At 42.4% G+C, this 19,342-nt stretch overlaps 1 protein-coding gene across 1 annotated transcript; it reads left to right on the forward strand.

Moving 5' to 3' along the window:
* Positions 1-1,511: 1,511 nt before the first annotated feature.
* LAMP3 (lysosomal associated membrane protein 3) lies at positions 1,512-17,366 on the forward strand. The gene is made up of 6 exons (XM_082766886.1): positions 1,512-1,699; positions 5,235-5,983; positions 7,267-7,389; positions 10,404-10,461; positions 10,969-11,136; positions 13,217-17,366. Exons 1-6 carry the CDS (start codon positions 1,654-1,656, stop codon positions 13,354-13,356), a joined length of 1,284 nt encoding a protein of 427 aa, XP_082623012.1. The 5' UTR covers positions 1,512-1,653; the 3' UTR covers positions 13,357-17,366.
* The last annotated feature ends 1,976 nt before the right edge of the window (positions 17,367-19,342 follow it).

Consider the following 19,342-nt stretch of genomic DNA (forward strand, 5'->3'; position numbering starts at 1 on the left):
TTTATTACAAGGAAAAAAAAAAAAAGTGTGCAAATGAACTTTCTGTAATAAGGCCATTCTGACCTATGTAGAACCACACTTTGTTTGAAATTTATAAAAATTATAACTAGTACAAAGCATTGTGGTTGGTGTCTCTATATGAAGCAACAAGTCACATGAGCTTTCTGTTCAAAATAAATGTGTACTGGTAAAGGCCCATCCGCATAGCTGAAAAAAAACACCCATCCATCCAATATAACTTTATTAGTGCAACATATATGTGTCACAAAAACACAAAGTGTTGTTTTAATTTTCCTTTGCCCCTCTCCCTTAGCCGTGTTCCTGAATCTCTGGGACTCTTAGGAGAGTATAAAGGTTCACCAAGACAGCTGAGAGTTTTGCATGCACATGCTGCAGTTATAAGGTGAGGAAGCTGTAGGGTAACTGTGCTGTAGTTAGCCCCAGGATTCCTGCTGCCAGCGGTGTGTTGAGGAGGGCTAATTGATAAAAGTGTCTGTTGTGGATCATGCAGAAAGGCAAGGAGGTAAAAATGAGAATGCAGAAACACACTGCAAATAGAGAGAGCAAAATAAATTGGAACTAATTTTAATCAGCATCCAGATTTCTAGGGGCAAACTTCACTTCTCCTGAGTTTTCAAGTTATTGGCCCTGCCATGTTACTGCATTTCAATATCGATGCGAGGAAAAAAAAAAAAAAAAAGAATCAAAAAAGAATCAGGAACATGCCAGATCCCAGACCCTTTCTCTTGTTCCACGAGTGTATTATCTCTTTTCTACAGCCATTAAGCTTTTTCTAGGGCGTGTGTGGCTTTGCTTCCACCCGCACCAAGCAGGCCCCATGGCAAGGGTGCAAGGCTGGAATCTGGCCGCACACATGGGCAGTCGTGATGCTCTGCTGCAGATCTCTGGCGTGTGGCTCCACATGCTAGGACCTGCCCATGCTGCTCCTGTCCTGGCTTGGCATGGCTCACAGAGGACGCCACAGGACATAGGTGAGTCACTGCGTTCTGCTGGGGAGTGGGTTTGGACAAAACGCTAATGGTGAGCCACCTCGGGGATCCACCCTGACCACACTCAGTCCTTGGGCAGCAAAGTCTGCCGACAGTCCCCAGCTAGGACCAGAGCCCTTCTGGGTCTTTGCTCAGCCCTGTCTGTCTTTGAGCAGGCTCTCTGAGGAGGCAGCCAGAGATCACACCTCTCCCTTCTGCGCCTTAACCTCAGAGATGGAGTTAAAACCCTAAAGAAACTACTTTGTTAAAGAACATGGGGGAAGGTACAGGTTAGCTTGTCTTAACCCTCCACTGGGGCAGAGCTGCATCTGCTCCAGGTTATCCAAACTGGAGAGAGGAGCACGAAGCTCTGTGTGGCCCCGCAGAGCCCCAGGACTCAGTTTCAGGGAGAGCCTGTCCTCCCCTGTGCTAACCCCGCTGTCCTTTCTGTTTTCACTTTCTTTTCTAAACATCATTTATTTCCTTCTGCATTAGCTTACAGATGCGCAGCATTGCTCTCGCCCTCCCTCCCCACCTCCTTTCCACCCACGTGACTGAGCACTCTGCATCAAGTGAAACTTCACAGCTCACAGGAAACCTCGACTCCTTTTGACCTGCTCCACGGTGAGAAGCAGCATTTCTCGGCCTTGCAACTGTGCTGACCATGGGAAGAAGCTCGCCGCAGCTCATCTTGCTCGCCTTTGCCTGTGGTAAGTCACGTCTACCAGCATTTCTATCCAAAAAGAGACACAGTATGCTGCTTTTATTTCTTTGCACTTAACAGACTGAAAACTTGAGGGAGTCTTGTTCGTAACAGTAAGGGAGCTTTCAGTAAAGTCCCACTGGTGAGAAATAACTATAACTACATTTCATTGCAGCTGGTGTAGACTTAGTCTGATGTTTTCCCTAATATTTTGCCTTGTGCTCTTTGGTGACATAAACTCTGTGATAGAGTCAGCTCAAAATAGTATTAGAAGTAGGCTTTTTAAATTTTCTTAATTAAATATGATTCCCAGACCAGTGGAAAGGACTGAAGGTCTTGAGTGAAACAAGCAAAAGAAAAACTAAAGAAACGTTGCCTGAGTTGTTCATTTGTCTGCACCGCAAGGTGCAGAGCGTGAGCAGGAAAGCAAGAGCGAGGCAGGGGGTTCAGGGAAGGCTGAGGCAGGCTGGGGCTTATCTGCCAACAAACCACATCAAAGTCACCGTTCAGTCCTGCTCTGTGAAAATCTGTGGAGCCAGCCTGGTGAAGGATGTGTCCCAGCATGTAAAGTCAGCCCTCAGCACCTGTAGCTGTACAAAATCTACTTGGTAGGGGTGGATGGAGAGGGATTGAAACTGTAACAGGCAAACAGTCTTTTTGCTCGCTGGTGGGGCACTGTCTTTCTGCGGTGTATTTTGCTGTCAATGTGCCGGGATCACACCAGTAACACCCCCTGTCCCCCTCCCAGCTCTGCTGTAGCACCACAGAGAGCGGGGCAGCAGTACAGGGTCTCGACCACAAACAGTTCCAACATGGTTTCTCTGCTTTCCCACCCCCGCTTTATAGCCACGGTCTGCTGAAGTAGCCCCAAAATCTGTACAAGGAAGGAGAGAAAGATCAGGCTCAGGGAAGTAACTCAGTGATCAGCAAAGATATCTTTGGCCAGGAAGAAATTTTCCTCGGCTGCTCTTCATCCATTTTTGATTGTGCCTTTAGTAATTTGTTGTGATCTTTTGTTAATGCCCCAAAGTTGGGTCTTTCTGCACAGGTAGGAAATTAAAAACAATCAGAGTTTAAAAGAGGAAGATCTGATGGGTTGGAGGTTTAAGAAACCTCTCTTGTCTTTGAGGAAAACTCTCTCGGAGAGTACTGAAACCTCTCAGAAAATCTTGGTGTTTTTCCAGTTCCTCAACAGCTTGAACCAAAGAGCCTTTCCCGTGACTGTAGGAGCTAGGTCAGGTTTTTGTGTCTGTAACTATTACAAAATCTGCCAGCCAAATACAAGCATTTCCCCCGGGTAGTGTAAAGCAGAACAAACCTGCTGGGCTGCTGAGCAGTGGGAGTGTGTGGTTAACAAGAAGGAGAAAAAAATCCCCAGCAAGAGGTTCTCCCACCCACCCCATTACAGAATGTCAGGCTGAGACATTTTGCTACCAGGTCATGGCACTGAGCGCTCCTCTTCCTCTGTGGTGCCTGGAAGCAGAGCTGTTGTGTGCTTTTGCTGGCATTGACTCTCATCCATGAAACCTCCCATCACCACAACTTGAAAACAGGAGCTTCCAGGCCCAGATTAGGAATGAAGAAAAAAAGAAATGGAAACTAACAGCAGGATGCAGGGCTTCAATTAATTGTTATGCTTTTGACAGTCAGGACCACTAGATGCAGAGAACAATCCTTACCTATCCCTGAGAGGGCTTGCTGAGCCCATGTGGTCAAATGCCTTTTGAGAAGATGACCGACGCCAACGGGCAGCATGGCTGTGGCCCAGCAGAGGCTCCAAAACGCCAGGCAGAGCTGTAGGATGAGACATCTGGTAGGTCACCTGGTGAGCACAAGCCACAGGCTACTTCAAAGGCACTTCGGACTTTATCCCTCAGTGACCCGATGGGGCTGAATGTTTTTCTGATGAAAAATAGTTAGGTTGCAATGATCTTTAGGGGAAATATGAAATTTCCTTTAAAAACTATGGGCAGCATCCAGGCATTAGGGAAATGTTGTTTCTCCCCATGTCTATATGAGATTGTGTTACCTGGTCACTAACCGAAACAGATTGGTTAGGTAAAAACTGAGAAGTACTGAGTATTTAAGGCATTGAAATTTAAATATGAGTTGTTTCATGAACTTAAAGGGGGAAAAAAAGAGTGAAAATTGCAACTTCTTCTGTTTTATCTCTATTGTGCTGGTTCAAATTGAACCTCCTGTACCTGGTACACAGCAACTGCTCTGGTTTTCCACTGGCCCTATCGATGTGAGCATACAGAGAAGGAGAGGTTATCTGCTTTCCAGCTTTGCCATCAGATGTTGTAAAGTCTAGGGGAAAGTGAGAAAATTAACTAAAGTATAATTATTAATTATGGCATCTTTAGGTTCCTTCTGATAAAATTCAGTACCAGAGGGATCTGTTCTGCCAATTTTTTTGTACTTTTTCAACTCTATCAAGTTGTATTATGGGAATTTATCTATGTCCTCCATCTAATTTAGGTGGTAAAACATTTAACTAGTACATCAAGGAATATATTTATGCCCACGATTTATTACTTTTGGCTTGATCTTGTCTTTTCAGTGTCTTGGTGCATACTCACAATCAAAGACTCAAACAGAAGAGTTGTGACCTTCATCTATTCTTACAATGTCTATTTTCACCTTGTCTTCACTTTGTTAGTTTTATTTAGGAAACAGATATTTTCTCTACAGTTCTGCAAGGGACACATTTCTGTAAATGTTATAAGATACAAGTGTAATTTTGATGCTGTGACTATTTTTAGATGTGGTCCAAAAAGCCCCTGAATGCTGTATCTTGAAATTTGTTTCTCGTTACTGAAAGACCATCACTAACAGGGCTAATCTTCCCCATTTGGAATATCCCCTTGGGCATCTCCCATGAAGAACTTGGGGGTTCAGGCTGACATGGCTACACCAACAGCATAAATACATTTTTGGAATTTCCCTGTCTCCCAGACTGGTTTCCCAGACTATTCTGAATCATTATAACTATTATGCTTCCACTCTTCCTTCAAATAATAAAAAAAATTCATTTTCTCCATGTTTGTTTGTAAGTAACCAACCATCCCTTCACTTGTTCCACCCAGATTTCATTTTAACAGTACAGGCTCTTAAAACAATACCCATAAGCCACAGAACTTCTTCTTTAGACCTTGATAATTTGCTCTTAGCAAATCTTGCTGTATTGCTGTCTGCGAGGGAATTAATGTGCTGTGTGGGGATTGTGCAAGATCAAATCACACTTCCAGCATCCTCTAGCTTCTTCAGCAGCAAAAGCAGCATGTGGGGAGCCAGGAAACAATGTGCTGCCACTGCAACATTTATATTCAGAGGTGTGAAGGCTAGAAGAGTGGTGAGAAATTATGGGTTGTCCACTAGCGTGCCTGCTTGCACTCTCCTATCATGGCAGGAGCCAAAGGAAGAACAAAATCGTATCATCCATTTGATGATAACAAAGTCAGTGCAGTTATGTTGCAGGTATCAACAAGACTGTTAAATGCAAAGGTTTTAGACTACTCATTTTTTTGCTTTTTTTGCAGCATTTTCTTCCTGCTGTGCTGAAGTGGCACTGGTTGCCAAGCAGTCTCCACAAACCACATCCTTCCACCATGCAGTTACTTCTGCTCACCCACTTTCCCTTTATCATTCTTCGCCCCATCGAGGCACCACAGTTCAATCTAACAGCACAGGCTCCATGAGCCATACAACTGTGCAGAGAACAGGCCAGCATCAGGTAACCACAACATCAGCTCCCTACGTGACAGCCCAGGCAGGAGCAGCCACCAGAAGAGCAGCTGGCCAGATGTCTCCCATGGTAGTAACCACAACAGCAGCAAATGCAACTGCAGCTGGCCAGACTACAACCCAAGCAATGGAGACAATTACACCGACTGTGAAGAACACAACCATATACTCCACGGCCCCAGCCAACCAAACCACAACGCATGCAAGCACAGCTACAAACACAACCATGAAGAATACAACATCAGAGAAGCAAATGACAACCACTGCCAGAACTTCTACAGCCAAGAAAATTATAAATCCCACCACAGCATCAACAAATCAAACAACAACTCCTAAAAGTCCAACAACCACAGCCATGCCCAACACGACCACTGTTCATCCACGGACTCAAACAACCACCTCAACTAGTACAGTGACGGTGAGACCCACTCTTGCACCACAGCCTTCTCCCATTCCCACTGGCACATACACCCTTTCCAGTGGGAACAAGACCTGCATCAAAGCAGCGATGGGTTTGCAGCTGATGGTTCAAAACAAACAGAAGGTGAGGTGAAAGCGCTACAGGGCTCAGCCTTGTAATTCCTGTTTCTTCCTTTGCTGGAATTTATTCTACTGCTAAAGCAAATTACAGAATTAGGTTGTATGATAAAAATAAGTGGTTTGCTACCAGACTAAGGCCTTTTCTGTGCCACAGCAGCTCAGCTGCTCTACTTTGGCTTGTATGATGATGTCTTTGGGATGTATGGATGCTTTTTTATGGCAGTGGTACCAATATTTAGGAGGGTAGAACTGGCTCTAGTGTTATTTCTGTTTTCCAGAATAGGAGACTAGTTAAAAGCTGAATTGACTTTAGTGTAGGGCTTGAAACTGCAAGTTGCAATGAAAGCAAGAAATTTTCAACTCACAGACTTGGATTCAGAGATAGGTTGTCTTGATGATGACATGTTGAGCTCTTAGGACCACAGAAACTGCCAGGCCAGATCAGAGCATGGACCTGGGACACTGCCACCTTCTCTCAGTGGTGACCCATGGTGGATAATTCAGCAAAAGATGTAAGAAAACTTGAAACTGTGGTTATAGCCCTCACAGTTAAAGTTCTGTAGCCTCCATTAAAATAGTATGTAGGGTTACATCCTCAGGCTCTGGAGTTCATACTTCTTGAGCCATCCCAACTGCAAATCCAAATATTTTTTGCCTGGAGTCAGAATATTTCTAACATGGGTTGAGTATTCAATATGGATGAAAGTATTTTTCACCCCTCATCTGTTTTGAAGCCAGGCAAGAAGTGTTCTTCCCGACTTCACCAGACCACAGTGAGATTGTTATTGCAAAAGTTAGGTGTGTATGAGACCAAGGGAACTGAGGAGTGTATTAAGGGCCTCAGAGGTCTCCTTTCAGACCACAGCATGGGTTGCCAGAAGTTAGAGAGGAACAGCCCATGCCAAAGCCAATCTAACCACTGCCTGCCTCTGTCTTGATCTTTCCTCTGCCCTCAGGCACAAGTTCCCACTGCTCCCTCTCTTTAAACTATTGCTGGTGCTCATCTAACCCTGTTCTAACTCATTTTAGTTCACTAAATGAGCAGAAAGCTCTTCTTTTCTGCCAGTTTAATGCATTGGAACAGCTCGGTGCTAGGGCTGGTTTACAAGCAGGGAAGGACCCTGGCAGCCAGCAATTAGGCTGTGCTGGAGCCACCAGCCATTGGCCTGTTCATCCAGACACACAGAGCTTGTCTGGAGAAAATATATTTGTAAATCTCTGTGTGTTTCATACTCAATTTTCCCTTCCTCTCCTTAAGCAGCCTCAGAATGTCTCTTCTCTCCACAGAAGCGGATGGAGTACTTGACTGTCAACCCCAATGCGACACGGATATCTGGAAGCTGTGGGACAGTGCAGTCCGTGCTGAACATCACCTTCAGCGGAGGGTTTATAAACTTTGTCTTTGTAAAGGTAATTCTTGCATTTAATGGGAAGAAGGGTTTGGGTTTGAGGAGCTGGAACCCGGGCTGCCTCTGATCCTCTCCCAGCCACTGCAGTGACACAGGGTGTGCAGCAGGAAAAGGCATTTCATCCACCTCACTGCTAGTTTTCCACATGTGCGTGAGGCATTATTATTCCTATCCTTCCCAGGGGGCTAGAATCATAGAACCATGATTAATTCAGTCTGAGAGAGACCTGAGGCCACCTGGTCCAACCCCTGCTCAGAGCAGGGCTACCTTCAATGTTACATCAGGCCTTGCTTGTTTGAACTCTGAATTTTGAAAGGTTCTTATGTGTAACAAAGAGCAAGTACAGCGCCCTGAGATCCTTTGGTAGAAAGTGCTAAAGGATGGCCTTACAGCTACCCATTTGGCAATACAAAGTCTAGATTAGCCCTAAGCAAAATCTTCCTGTCATATTTACAGAGGTAAAAGTCTAGCTGGGGGGAAGGCCAGGTCTGCTGCTTGCATTGTAAGGGGACAGAGAGAATGGGTTTGGCACTGGAACCCCAGGAACCCTGCACAGGAGCAAGGTGCGTGTGCTGAGAGCTCTGACTCATGCTGTCAAGTTGTTCTTACAAAACAGTGTCTGAGGGGCAACCTGAATGCATGTGGAGTTAGTCATATGCTTCCCATAAATGCTGCCCAGCCAAAAGCTGGCAGTGGTCGTTAAATCCAGAGGGCAACCTGTGTGGGTGTATGTGCCCAGGAGCCACAGCCTGCACACAGCCAAGGGGGCTTGATTTCTTCTAATTTCTATGTGGAAAATTCCAAACAACTGGACTACGACAACAAAATTGTAGATAAGTGCCCTTAAAATGCACCGCACCAGGGAGACTTATAAGTATGCATGGAAACCTGGCCAAGAGAGAAGCTCATGCTTTCTTAATATGAAATGTCTTTTTGACATTGTGTCCATCGATACCAGTTTCTGTCTGGAACTATATCACATGCAGACAAGTCTTCAGCATAAGCTACCACATGTACTGCTGACTCTATAACCACAGGAGACAAATGCCTAGAGTTCAGTCATGCTCTCTCCTTCAGGCATTTACACGTTTTAAGAGGCAGCGTGCAGTGCTGCAGGTGGTTTTGATCAATAATTGTCTTGGTTTTAGTTTATGGCAGGAAGATTTCTAAAAGCTGCAGACAGAAAGTGAGATGACAAATCAAGGAGCTGTTCTAAAACAAGGGATCAGTTCAGACCATGAGTGTTTGGTTTAAATGTATGCTTTCTGCAACAAGGGTGCCATTTTCTGTGTTATAAGGATCCTTAGAAAAAGTCTGGTGATTCAAGTACCCATAAAAATACCAGCTCATAGCAGTGCTAAGTAGAGTGATGTGAACCTTTGGGAACTACTTGACCTCTCTTGTCCTGAAAAAGGTCCTGAACTGGCACAGCATCAGGCAATCCACCCAAGATAAGCCTCAAGAGAGTGTCAGGGCTCGGCTTAGCTTTCTTTGAAATATGAGGCAATAAGAAATCTTTTTGCTGCTGTCTCTGATGTGTTTGGTCCCCACAGTCTCTCCAGCTGCTACAGTGCTGGCTTTGAACCACAAGTGCTCCAGAGGAGGCACTTCTGGTTTTCAAGGGTGACAGAGGAGCTGGGCTGAGGCCACAGTGTGGCTGTGGGGAGGTGAGGAGCTGGCTCAGTACTTACCGCTGCCGGGTGCCTTTTGCAAAGAACTCCACAAAAGGAAATTTTGCAACTAACCCCCAGTATGTGAAGAAGGAGCAGGTGTTTATCCCAAGCAAAGTCATTAGCTATGTCCAAACACGGCTGCCAAAAACAAGGTATTATTTGACCTCTTTATTTCTTTAAGTAGGAACAATGCTAAGGACCTCTTTCTTTCTTAAACTTCTTTCACAGTCCATCCTGCCAGTTTTAAAACTGCATGATATTAAAAGTGTGTGCCCAGGAGACATTCATGTCTGCTGCCATTTCGCATCCAGCTGCACTCACCAGTCCCTGTGTGTTCATACCTGGAATTAAAGCCACTAATGGGGCTGCTGCATAAAGACTCCAGCACAGCTAGCAGGCAGAAGCCCCTGAGGCCATGTCTTGTGACAGTCCTGGGGAGGGCAGTGTTCAGGCTGCACTAGGGTTTTAGAGCATACACAGGCAGGACCCTTAGAGGAACTTTTACTCTATGCTGTAGTACCAGGTGCTTTCCATGTCAGTAGTCTGTAGGCATATGGAGTAAAGCCAGCCAGCACCAACAGGGTCAACAGGGTTGAAATAGCAGTTATTGCTTCCCTGTAGACACATCCAGGTTGCTGATTCCTCATTTGTAGTGACTGATGTTGGCAGACAAAGTAGAAAATGAGAGGTGCTAGCGTGTAGAGATGAGCTCCTGGCTCTCTGCTTGTTGCTGACCTCTCCCAGAACAAAACATCAATGAACACCAAAGCACGGCTGCTTTCTGCAGTTTACTCACACAGAGGACATCTATGCACAAGGTGCACTGCAGTGCAGGGAGTCCTAGGTACTTTAAAATGTATCAGCTTAGGTTATGCAAGCTGTCAGGCTGCAGGTCAGCTTGCAATTCAGTGCAGGATTACCCGTGCAGGCATTGTAGGAACTTTACGTGAAAGCAAAACAGGTTGCTAAAACTAAACTGGTCTTATGACATGCCTTGTGCAATGTATAACATTTGCTTAACGCCCTCCTACTTTGGGTTACCACAAGTATCACACTAATGTCTAGCCTGAGCAGTGTGTGCAAAAGCACAACTGCATGGTCCTGTTTCACCAACCTGAGCAGAACTGGTGATGTATCTGAGATTGTTGCATTACACCAGCTTATCTAGTAAGGATTTGAAAAAGAAAAAGCAAGACATCCAAGCAAGTTGGATCGGTCTCGAAGGTGATGCTTTAAAAATTGTTTCTTTAGGATTTTTTGTGTGGGCCCACTTCACTATTGTGATTGCTTTGTTCACAAATATAGGGATGGAGTAGGAATAATGATACTTCTTCCTTTTCAGAAAGCTCCCATATACTATGCCAGTGCAATTGAGGCTGGATTACAGTTACCTTCCGAAGGTCAGTGATTTTATGCTTAAAGTTCACAGTGTTAATTTCCTATCAAACTATTCTGTGTGTGGGGTAGGCTTTCATATCTTTAAAACTCTGAATTTTGCCAATTATGCATTTATTAGGCTTTCAGTATGTCATTCATCTAAATATTATGTGATGCAAATGGAAGAGAAGTGACCAGGCTGCAGTTCAATCAGAATCTTAAACTTTTCCTTTTGTCCTAAAAAACTTTCCCTTTCCTTTCACTACTCTTTCAGAATAGAGATTATTTTAGGCCTAAATTTAAGGTCCAAAACAGTCCTCAGTCTTGAGAATAACTTTTATCTGTCAGCACAGGAAAATGCTGTGAAAAAAATAAATACTGGAAGAACTTACTAGTGGTCAGGGCCAGCCTGAGTTTGACAGCCTGAGCTGTGACTGCTACTCATCCTCCATTTCATCTCTGAAAGAGGCTGTTTTAGCAGTGTTACCGTGCATGCCCATTTCTCACTGTCTCCTCTTTATGGCCTCCAGGTGTACTTTACTACGTAGCCATACATGAGCAGCATTTTACAGCAAAGCTGGGGAATTCCTTTAAGTGTGCCAGCAAGCAAACCTTTGGCTTGGAGAAGACCTTCCAGCTACTCATCGTTAATATGCAGCTGCAGGCCTTTGATATTGTCGGTAATCAGTTTGGAAAAGGTAAGTAACCTGCAGACCTCTTCCACCTTCTGAGATCTAGCTGTCAGTACTCAGCCTGAGGTATCTCCTTCTGCTAGATTTTAACCATATAAACCACTTCCCAGCTACTCTAACCTGACTAACCTGTCTTACCCTTTTCCCAGTCATTTTCACCACGGTGCAATAGTTAGGGAAGATAGAAGAGTATCTTTCCCTCCCGCATTAAATAATTTCTCTTTCCCATTTTCATTAAAAATGTTCAACTCTACAACCACCATTTTATTCATCTCAATCCATTTTCTTCTAGAGCAAGCAGAGGTGTGCTCACCACTGGCTTCTTCCAGCCCCTGATACGTAATACAGTTCAGTTCAAGGTCACTGCTCTCAATATAGCCAGATCTTAGCTGTTCTGAAAAGCTCTTGACACCCATGACATCCCACAGCTGCAGCAGTGAAACTGCCAACTAATAAGGGATATTTGTTAATGCAGGATACTTACAGAGCAGCTGTGTCTAGACATGATGAAATGTGCTCCCGAGGAGGAGCACAGTCGGCATGCTCCCTAGTTCCAGAATTAAATGTGATGTTTTTTTTTTTTTTTTTTTCTGCAATTTGTCTGTTTTGCAGAAAGGCAAACGTAGCTTATTTCTACTCCCTGGGAAGACAGAGACAGACCAACGCTGATTCCTCTAGTCCCTGAATTGCCTATTCTGGCACAATATATTGGGGCTTGTCACAGCTTCTTCCCTACACCAAACCTATGTTTCCTTCCAAAGGGAAACAGGATGTTGCCATCCGTGTTTCTTGTCAGGACGCAGCTGGGTGTGGGGTCCAGGGCTGCTGGGTGACCTTGGAAATTCCCATGTTTCACAGTATGGGTGCTCTGTTTACTGCCTTGCTTCTTATGAGGTGCATGAAAGATTCTACAAAGAACAGAGATGGTCTCAGTAGTACCCTGACATCTCTTTCAAACAGCACATCTTTATGTTCCTCTGACTTTCTCTCAGGGTATTTCCATACAAGAATTCAGGTGGACAGATAGGCCTATCAGTAATCCAGCCCTTTACATGCACTAATAAAACATTCCCTTCTTCTGCCATCTGACTTCCTCAATGCTTACAAAATATTGCCCCTGTATTCTTCTTAATTTAGATCTCTCTTTCGACTCCATTTGGCTCTGTCTGACTCATTCTTTTGTTCAAAATTTTGGCTGCTTTTCTTATTCTAGAAGGAATAGAAAGGGAAACTACATCTGGAGCTTTTTTAAGATAAGGAAGGTGTTTTTTTTTACAAACTTTAAGTTCTTAAAACCCACACTGAGAATTCAATCAGTGCTCTCAGTCTCGTGAAGATTTTTTCACAGGATAAAACTGAACTGGGACAACTCATAGGAATCAAAGTCCCATCTGGTCCCCATATTCATGTTTGAATTTTTACGATGTATGAAATCAGATATGGCTTTTGGTATGGCCTCACTTCTGGCAGAGGCAGCTTAGGAAGAGTCTCTCTCTTCAAGGTCAGGCTGATCTCTGCTAGGCAATACCGTACACAAAATTAAACTAGTTTTGCTCTTAATCAAAGGGCTGAGAAAACAGGTACCATCTCTGAAAGAATTCTCCAGTGGCTGTGAAGTAGTTATGACAGTGTTACATAAATCTGCTGTGTGTATGTATTTTAAGATACCAAACCCCCAGTGAAGGGAGGGTTCTATAAAGCAAGCACATCACCAGCCTGTAGTTTTCTTGAGACCTGTAGTTTCACTTCTGTTGATCTGGATTTACTTATCATTAAAAGAGGAAGAAAGCACCGATGATCACTGGTTTCAAGTTGCTTACATTTCTGTAAAGACTGCAGCAGTGTTACATCTATAACTTGGTCTGTTTGAGTCTGAAAAACTCCAAGTGTCTTCTGAACTGCATTTCAGCAGATCAGAAAAAATTCCCAGATTTCACAGCCCAAGGTTTTCCTCAAAGTAAAGTGAGTAAGGTTTTTGAGAACTTTTGAAAAAAGCTTGTATTCAATAATTTCTGGAATGCGGATGCATAGTCTACAAGCATGGTGTTCTGCTCTAACACATTCTTTGATCTCCTTTTACTTTCAGAAGAAGAATGTTTTCGTGATAAAAACAGGAAAGCAGTTCCCGTCGCTGTGGGCCTGAGCATACTGGGACTGTTGGTCATTGTGTTCGTCACATTCCTGATTTCCAGAAAAAAGTCATACAGAGGGTACGAACGCATATGAGGTGCCATTGTACTTCCAAATGTGTGTGGCAAGTAGAGAAGTCCCAAGTTTTTGCTTCTACCTGGCAGTCTCGCTACCCTGGAGGCGTATTTTTAAGTGAAATGACACCATGTGTTTAAAGCTAATGCACGTTTCTGGGAGTGATTTTGTTAAGGTGGGAAGGAGAGGACTTATACCATGTATTTTAGGCTATTCTTAGTGTCTAATTTAGATGTAGTCCACAGATGACCAAAGTTAAAGAATAAATTCCTTATATTATCGACAAAGGAGGCAATTCAGACCACCTAAGTCAGATGATCAAAAATAGTTTAAAACAGACAGTATCATTATCCACCATAAAATCAATTAGATTTTTCTTAAAAATAAAATAAAAAGTTAACAAGAACCCAGTTCTTAAAGATGGCATTCAGATTTCTTAGAAGAGATGAGTCCAGTAGTAAACCTTCCAGTGAGCAGAGCAGAGGTCCACAGCTACAGACAACCCTGTTAAATCAGAGTTCAGTGCTAGCCTTGTGGGAGCATTGTGTTTGCTGAAGGCTCAGGGCAAGAGTAAGTATGACTTCCATTGATAAACAGATTCCCATTAGTCTTTTAAAATACCGGGGTTATAATTAGTAACTTCTTGTTGCTTCCTACTAAGCCTTTCAGAGGGTCACAGTGGTAATACGTTAGTTACCCTCACGCTGAAGGCAGTATTTTTAGATTTTTTTCTAGCTGCAGCTGACTGCATGCAGATACGGTGACTCAAAGAGGGTCTCTCTTAATGTGGGAAACATACCATTGCCACTGAAAATGCTGGGGATTAAGTAGCCAGCACTGTGGCAGACCTGCACAAGGTCCTTGAGCAAAGAAATCCACTGAAGCTCTCTGTTTAGGGCTTCCGTGGGAACTAAAAGCTTGCACAGGCTTTGAGCAAACATTCTGCCCAAGAGTGAATGCTACCCAATGCACTTACAGTTGAGCAGCCAGATTTTCATATGGAAATAGCTTGGAGTTGCTTTAAAGCACACTATTTGTAACACTCTGTAGTCTGTTTCCTGCTAAGCAAATGATGAAGGTTTGTAAGCAGTAATTGCTTATAAGAATAATTAAGTTCAGCTAGTGTTCTCTGTTGTCACACAAGATTTACAAAGCTAAACGTATGCACATAAACACACGTGTACACACACATACCACATACAAATCTGCTTACTTCAGCAAACTACATGAAAATGATAAGAAATTATATATACAAACATTTATAGAAGAGAAAATCATATTCTGTAAGAGCTCATTTCCTCCTTAGGGGTTAGAGCAATGTGAATGTTAAATGTTACTAACACAAGTTTTGCCTTGAAAAGGACTTTGGAATGGCACCCATTAAACAAAAGAAAGACTGAAGTTATCTGTAAAAATTCCTTGTTTGTTGTTAGTTTAATTTGAAAATAAACAACACAGAAATGCTGGAAGATAATTTGATTTCCATTAAGCAATGGCCCAAATCCTGAGCAGCTATGAATGGCAATGGATTTTCATGGTGTAAAACTGATGTCAAAACCTCGTGAGTCTAATTTGCCTTAAGTATTTTTAAAAATAATTTTGATATTTTGCTAGTATTTAACCATTGAGAGTTTAGTTATTTAAACTGAGAAAGGAAAGAAATCCTTCAATTCCATGAACTCCTGGAAGGTGCTGGACCACATCAAGCAGGAAACACGTCTCAGCAGCCGCACCATTCCATAGTCGCCCCAACAGGTAGCTGTGTAATTAACAATCTCCAGAAATGTTCCCTTTGAGTCTGAATGAACCCATAAATAAGAATGATGAAGACAATTTTGAAGCACTTTTGCACTTGGAGAAGAATAAGGCAGAACTCAGAACCACCTAAGAGCAAGGGAGACAACTGACTACAATTAGAAGGTAAAGCAGCATACAGACACAGTAATTTGAATGCTCCAGTATTTCAATGATTATTTTGTAAAAGGCTCCAGCAGTGTTGATATTACTTATCAAACTTTAGCTTATTTTAGCTCTTCCTCTTTTACCCCGTTAGGGGACACACAGCTCACTGACCTCAGTGTCTTTGTTTGGGCTTAATAGGATCTCCCTAAATATCAGGGTGATCTTCCTGTTCATGGTTCCTCTCACATGAAAATAAGTCAGTTAGCAGGAGATCTGGGTGCTGGGAACAAGTTCCTGTCTCTAAGAACTAAAGGTCTGGAAAGATTTGGGGAATTTTGAGACTGCTGCTTGTTTCTTCTGAACAAAGTGAAATGTCAAGTTTTGTTCATCTGATGAAGAAGTGAAGCTGTGGATTTTTCTGAGTTACTTGTTCCTAAGTAGAAGAGAACAGTTTCAATACTATTGAACTGTTGTTTAGAAAGCAATTTTTTTTTATATGGTATTAAAGGTTTTTTTTTTGTTTGTTTTTGTTTTTAAAAACAATGTCATTGTTGAGGTGTACAGCAACTAAAGGTAAATATATGGAAGTGCTTCCAGTTGAAAATGAACCCCTGTGTGCAATACTGATGCTTGTGTTCTAAACTGTGACATGGACATTTTAACAAGCATTGCCTTAAAAGCAGAGTTCCACACACAATCTGACCCAAAGCCATTCTGACTGGTGGTCAATAGGCATCTTTCCAACTCAAAACTAAATCCTATTTCACATGTTCTTTGGGGTTTTGGATTGTCTGATATGTATGGTTTATTAGTTTTGTTGATATGAATTTAACATTTTCTTGTTATGCTCTGTACTGAAAAAAGCTCTTTATGTTAATACTAAATCTTTTAACATTTTCTAGCAAAAGGAGGCTAGAAAGGTGTTCTTAATGGTTGGTTGTGTTTAATCTTGTGACATCCTCTGGCATGTTTACCAGTGATGCAAAGATAATGCTTTTTTCCCCCATTTTTTTTCTCACTTTCATGAATCAAACTATTGGTATTGAACAATGCTTAGATTCATGTTTAACTGATTTTTTTTTTATTTTTTTTTATTGCTATTATTTGTTTGCTGTTTTTCTAAAGCTGCCTACAATCCTTTCTGGGCTTGCCCTAAATGGCAGAGGTGAAGTGCCCATGTTCTAAACCCATGAAACAATTCACAGTTCACATGACACGCTGCCAACATGCAGCCAGATGAGTCCAGTGGAGTTAGCGCTTTACAGCAGCAGAGGATCCACTGGACAAGTCCTTCCTGCATCAGATCCCAGTCCCCAGGGTGCAACCATTCCCCCACCTGCAGCCCGGCCTGAGTGCTGTCTCCTCCTTCCCCGAGCACAAAACACGCAGGCAGCCTGGTGATCTGCTGCTCCTCTCATCCCAGGGCACGCCGCTCACGGTGGTCTCTCGCACACCCAAGCTGGACACAAGAGCATCCCATAGGTATATGCTGTCATAGTTAGCCAAGCTGCCAAGGAGTTTATAAAAGTTTAATTGCTTTCAGTCATTTATTGCTCTCTGATATACAAAAACAACATTAACAAAAAAGTCCAAATTAAAAACCAGCAGTTATTTCTTGTTGAGCAGAGGAAGGGAGATGTCGATTAGCTTCCTGAGTGTATGAAGATGGTTTGGGTGATCTCTTCTAGCTTGCTGTAATATGTGGTTGCTAAAAATTACTTTGTTATGAGAAGTAAGATATGCTCATTATTTTTCTATTATTGGTATTTCTATAATAAAGACTGTATTTAGTCATTACAGTGTGCATTTCTGTGCAATTGCTTTCTTTTGAGTGCTGTTCCACCTAAGATGTTTAAAATAAAATTTCAGTCTAACAAACAGGCAGGGGCATATGGGCTTTGGACACAAGCCACAGACACAGATTTGCTTATATCCTAGCCATGACTCTGACAATGATTTTTTCTGTGGTTTGGGCATCTCATCTGACATTTCTATCTATGTGTCATCGGTATTAAAAAATAAATAAAATTGAACACAGTATGAAGTTTTCTGTTAATCCCCCCACAACTTCCTGTGTTGCTTTTTTTATATGTCTACTTCTCGTTTTGATTGCTATTGGTCCAATAAACACAGACCATAACTCACAGCAGATGTAATGGATGTTTTTTTAATTTGTGTTTAAACTCTTTTCGCAGATAATAATCTTAGGAACTGTTCTGAGAGTCTTCGGAAGAGAATGCATCTTTTCAGTGTTCAGTTATGGAAAACAGAGGAAATAAATAGCTCGGAAAATACCAGATATTAATTCCAGAATTCAACAGTTTCTATGCCGTTCAAAGGAATTCCCCAACGAATGTGACTTTGCTGTGATTTTGCTGTTTGTTACGTCAATAACATAACAGCCACCTTAAAATAGCAAAGCCATGACACAGCTGTGAGAGGTAAACTGCTCAGCAAAAAGGGGCATACAGAAGTTCTTCAGATTCATCTTCAACGATTTTCCAGTGAAACTTGAAGCCAAGTTTGGCTGATAAGCACAGGCAGACCCCATTTTGGGTGCAGGTTCCCATAACGTCTCACTGTCAGGAGGCTGCATGAAGTAGCTGGGCTGACTCAGAAAGAGAGGGGTGGGCAAAGAGATAGGGAAACAGAATAACTCCTTCACTCTGTGTGCACGATAAGGCTCTGAAATGGCTGATTGAGTCTCACGTGTCATGTTCTTCATATCTAAAGAAGCTAAGGTAGTTGGATGAATTTCAGTAAAGCAGATGTGGTAAAGATGGGAGGAGAAAAACTTATCTTTATGTTGCTGGCAGCTGATGCATGGGACTTATCTATTAGAGAAGTGGCAATAAGGGCAGCAGAAAGAAAGAAACTTATCTCAGGGATAAAATGCTGTAATAACGACTGCTGGTTATCTCAGAAATCTCTCTTTCTTTACAAGGATTAATGGGAGATGGAAGAATAATCAACCATTTTTCTTTTTAAGGCAAAAAATAAATCTGTAAGTCACACCATGGACAGTTCTAGAAGCACAAAGCATTGGGATTCACTGAAGAAATGGCTTTGCATCACAGTGTCTAGGAGAGAAAAGTATTTAAAAAAAAAAACAACACACCAATTTGAGGAAAATAGCAAGGGTGAGTGAAGAAAGATTTATATGAAGTTAATCCTCACTAGTAAACTAAGACACTTGAAAAATACATGGATGGCGAAAGGACAAACTGAGCTTACCTCTCTGCTACTCATGATAAGAAAGATGTGAAATAAGCTTGTATCTGCAGTGTCTTCCCCAGGGAGACCAGGGCAGGAGGGGCTGGGGATTCCAGACAAAGGCAAAAGGTTATCTGGTGCATACATGAAATGCACCTATATTTAGTGAGAGATATGCAGGGATTAATATATGCTCATATCACGAAGACTAAGTCCATGCATACAGCAAAAGACATGCTTCAAGCTAAAAGTTAATATGTGAAGGGAGCTAAGCAACTCTGAGCTAATCTTTTTCTTTCTCGCACCAATAGCTCTGGCCATGCCAATAACTCAAGGCCATGCATGTCTGAAGCTCATGTTCCCAGCACCTGGGCTTTCCCAGCTAGCCACAAAATGTCAGATAACCTTCATTTTACTTTTTCTGCAAGTTCTGTTCCCTATGAAGTTGCTAGATCCCAAGTATTTTATTAAATTATTGTTTCATTGGCTCAGGTTCTTAACTCTTCCTTCAAATTTTTTAAAAGGAGTAAGTTGCATTCGCATGTGCAGAAATGTCATAAATGTTTTTTGGGGAAAATGGGAAGTGTTCAATCTGAGTCAGAAAATCTGTACAGATTAAAGACATGGATCTTGTTTTTGAACCTTGGCTTTGCTGGGGCTTTCCTATAGCCCATATATTTCTAAAGAATATGATTAATGAGTCCAGCCAATGTTTAACCTTGTTCATCAGACCAGATGATCTTAGAGGTATTTTCTGACCTACATGATTCTATGAGTCCATGTTTTTGCTGTGGAATTATTTTTTTATCACCCCAAGTAAAATGAATTCAAATTTCGAACAAATTATGTTGTTCACAATCTGCCCATAGAAAAAAAAAAGGGGGGGGGGGGG

This window comes from Aythya marila (genome assembly GCF_965140915.1).
Source record: "Aythya marila genome assembly, chromosome: 9".
In the NCBI taxonomy this organism is placed as follows: domain Eukaryota; kingdom Metazoa; phylum Chordata; class Aves; order Anseriformes; family Anatidae; genus Aythya; species Aythya marila.